The sequence below is a fragment of the Neltuma alba genome, unplaced genomic scaffold (assembly GCF_004799145.2).
Source record: "Neltuma alba isolate B1F8T4 unplaced genomic scaffold, ASM479914v2 tig00011119_pilon, whole genome shotgun sequence".
Lineage (NCBI taxonomy): Eukaryota > Viridiplantae > Streptophyta > Magnoliopsida > Fabales > Fabaceae > Neltuma > Neltuma alba.
In genome coordinates, this window is record NW_021635856.1 from 594,987 (window position 1) to 597,641 (window position 2,655).

Below are 2,655 nucleotides of genomic sequence, written 5' to 3' on the forward strand. Positions count from 1 at the left end.
GATTCACACAAAGGGGCTTAGTCATTAAACTCGTTATCAACCCCGCGACTCCTTACTTTAATTTCGTGCTCGGATGAAAAAAAATCAGGGGGGAAAAATACCTGATTTTTTACTATTTTCAAAAAAAAAAAATTCTTCCCAATACTTATCTTTTATTTTTGTCTCAGTTTTTGTTCTATCCACAACATAGCCTAAAGCATTTCATAATTAACGATGATCGATCTCCTTCGTAATTGTTCTTGCAACCACCCAACCACTGCTCGACAGCAGCTTCGTCATCACGTTTGATTTAAAGGAAACATATTCAGAATAAGTATTAAAAAAATACAATAGTTGTTATTTTAAAATATTTATTTTCATTACTTTTCAAGCTAGAGTTTGAAGATATTTTCCTATATAAAACCTTTTCCCATTTCAATTATGCAACACACACACACACCCCTCACTGTCAACTTGTCATGTACTCGTATTATTCGTTTATTTGCAAGATTATAAGAAATCATAATTGTTACATTGTCCTCACTCTCCTGGAGCTTGTTTTGATTTCGCGTCGTAGTTACATAGATGGTCTCCTCTGGCTAAAGTTTCCTATCAAATTTTGTTCAATTTAAATATATTTCACTTTTTAAATCACTCGCTACACCAATTAGTACCGTGCTGACAAAAAAATGGAAGGGGAAAAAAAAAGAAAAAAAGAAACATGAACTCTTGGTTGTACGTCTGCCTGATTAGCTATATTGTCGCTTAAACTATAAATTTGTTATATATGAGTTATAATTTCTAAATTTTAAGATTTATCAATCCTCTCGGAAATTCACATCTCAACTAGCTTAGCGTACTCAAGATAGATTTATAGGCGAATGCGTCCTCCGTACAGGTTGAGTTTTAAATTAAAATGTAGTGTGGATAAATTAGAAGCCTCCTCCAAATTAAAATTTGTCAGTTGTTCTTCATAAAGCGTACAACTCAACCAGTGTATTTAAGATTAATAAGTCGCAGGGCAAGGTTAAACTTTCAATTTTACCTAGAAGTCTATAGCTGGGAAAGATGTTTGAACAGATTAAACAACAACAAAAAAATCTCCATAAACAATGTTGGAGCACATATAATTAGAATTAGAATTATAACTTGATACCAAAGACAGAATCTGACACAAATTTTGTGAAGCAAGCATATCTAAAAGCCCCACTCCAACAGCGAAAATGGATAAGGCGGCGGCGGCGGCCTCGGTTTGCTCTGGGTATCCGGCGCCATATCTGTAAAACATGTCAATAATTGACCGTCACCGGCGTGACATTCCGAATACGTCCCTCCTAGAGGCGGCCATACGGTTCCCACCGCCGTGGAAACGGTGGTGTCGCTATTACTCTGTTGACTCCGAGGAGGTGTGTCAAGTGTTGCCTGGCTTTTGCCCCACCAATACGGTGATGATTCCTGCGGCGGAGAAGATTGACAAAAATTACGAGTTTCGAAACCAGTAGTCTCCGGCGACCAAGGCATAATACCTCCCACCACAGTTGCCTCGTCTTCTTCCACCTTTGTTTTGACAGCCATGCCAGACGAAGACGAGGACGAGGTGGTGGCAGCGGCGGCCGATGATATCAGGCGCCGCCTCTTCTCCGCCAACTGTCTTCCTTCTCTCTTGGCCAATACGCGGGATAGAGCATCAGGGTCCTCCACCACGTTGCACAGAAACGCCATCATTTTCTGAGGTCGTCTCTCCGTTGCCTCCAACCTCTTATTCATCCCTTCCACCTCCTTGTCCAGCGCCTTCTGCTCCTCCTTCAACCTCGCTATCTCCATCACCAACACTTCTTCATCCACTTCCTCCATCAGCTTCCCCTCCAAACCCTCATGATAACACATAATATTCTTATTCTTGTGCTGCTTCTTCCTCACTATGTTCACCAACAGCTGCTTCTGCCCGCGAAGGAACCACTCGTTCGCAAACTCCCATCGATCTGGATCCACCTTTTTGAAACCCTATCACGAATTCCATCACACACATGCACATGATAAGAAAGCAAAGATTGCGATGCTTAAATAAAAGAGGCTGTTAAATGAAAAGAAAACTCCATGGAAGTTATGGAGGAAGCTAACATAGGTATTGAGCTGACGAACGAAGCTGGAGAAGTTGTTGTGCTTGAAATACGCTGGTAAGATCCTGCGGGAGAAATCCAAAGGGTCGACGACGATGAAGCTATTATTGGCTGGCCCCCAAGCGACGAGATCATCGGTCCTGGGATCGTTGACTATGTGGTACGTCTTCATGACGAACGGCGCAATCACGTCGTTCTGCTCCATCCCATACTCTCTCTCTCTCTCTCTCTCTCTCTCTCTCTGGACGATGCGGGTGTGTTTTGTGTGAATCTGACTGCGCCTGTTTTTCTATTTTTGGTGGGAGGTTCGCTTTCTCAAGGATGATGGAGCACCACCGTAATATATAAAGGGACGCGCACACAGTAACAGATGCGGCTAACGTGGCGATCTTTGGGAGCGACGAGATGGACCCACATACCTCTTTCTTTTTCCTTTTTTGTCAAAACCCATTTTTTGTGACACGTCATGCCTGATGGGCGTTGAGATATTTTGGAAGGGGACAAACGACGGGAAGCACGCGCGTATTGAGAGAGTGAGAGAAACGCTTAAAGAGCG

General features: G+C 42.5%; 1 protein-coding gene across 1 annotated transcript; it reads right to left on the reverse strand.

The window, feature by feature from the left end:
- Positions 1-1,006: 1,006 nt before the first annotated feature.
- On the reverse strand, positions 1,007-2,390 carry LOC114761375 (heat stress transcription factor C-1). Its single transcript, XM_028950733.1, has 2 exons — positions 2,101-2,390; positions 1,007-1,983 (listed from the first exon to the last, which is right to left on the reverse strand). Exons 1-2 carry the CDS (start codon positions 2,302-2,304, stop codon positions 1,177-1,179), a joined length of 1,011 nt encoding a protein of 336 aa, XP_028806566.1. The 5' UTR covers positions 2,305-2,390; the 3' UTR covers positions 1,007-1,176.
- Positions 2,391-2,655: the final 265 nt, after the last annotated feature.

Excerpts from the sequence above, each read along its gene's own strand:
- LOC114761375 (XM_028950733.1), bottom strand. The coding sequence starts at position 2,304 with ATGGAGCAGAACGACGTGATTGCGCCGTTCGTCATGAAGACGTACCAC. Across the intron at positions 1,984-2,100 it reads TTCGTCAGCTCAATACCTAT|GGTTTCAAAAAGGTGGATCC; the intron begins GTTAGCTTCCTC and ends AATTCGTGATAG.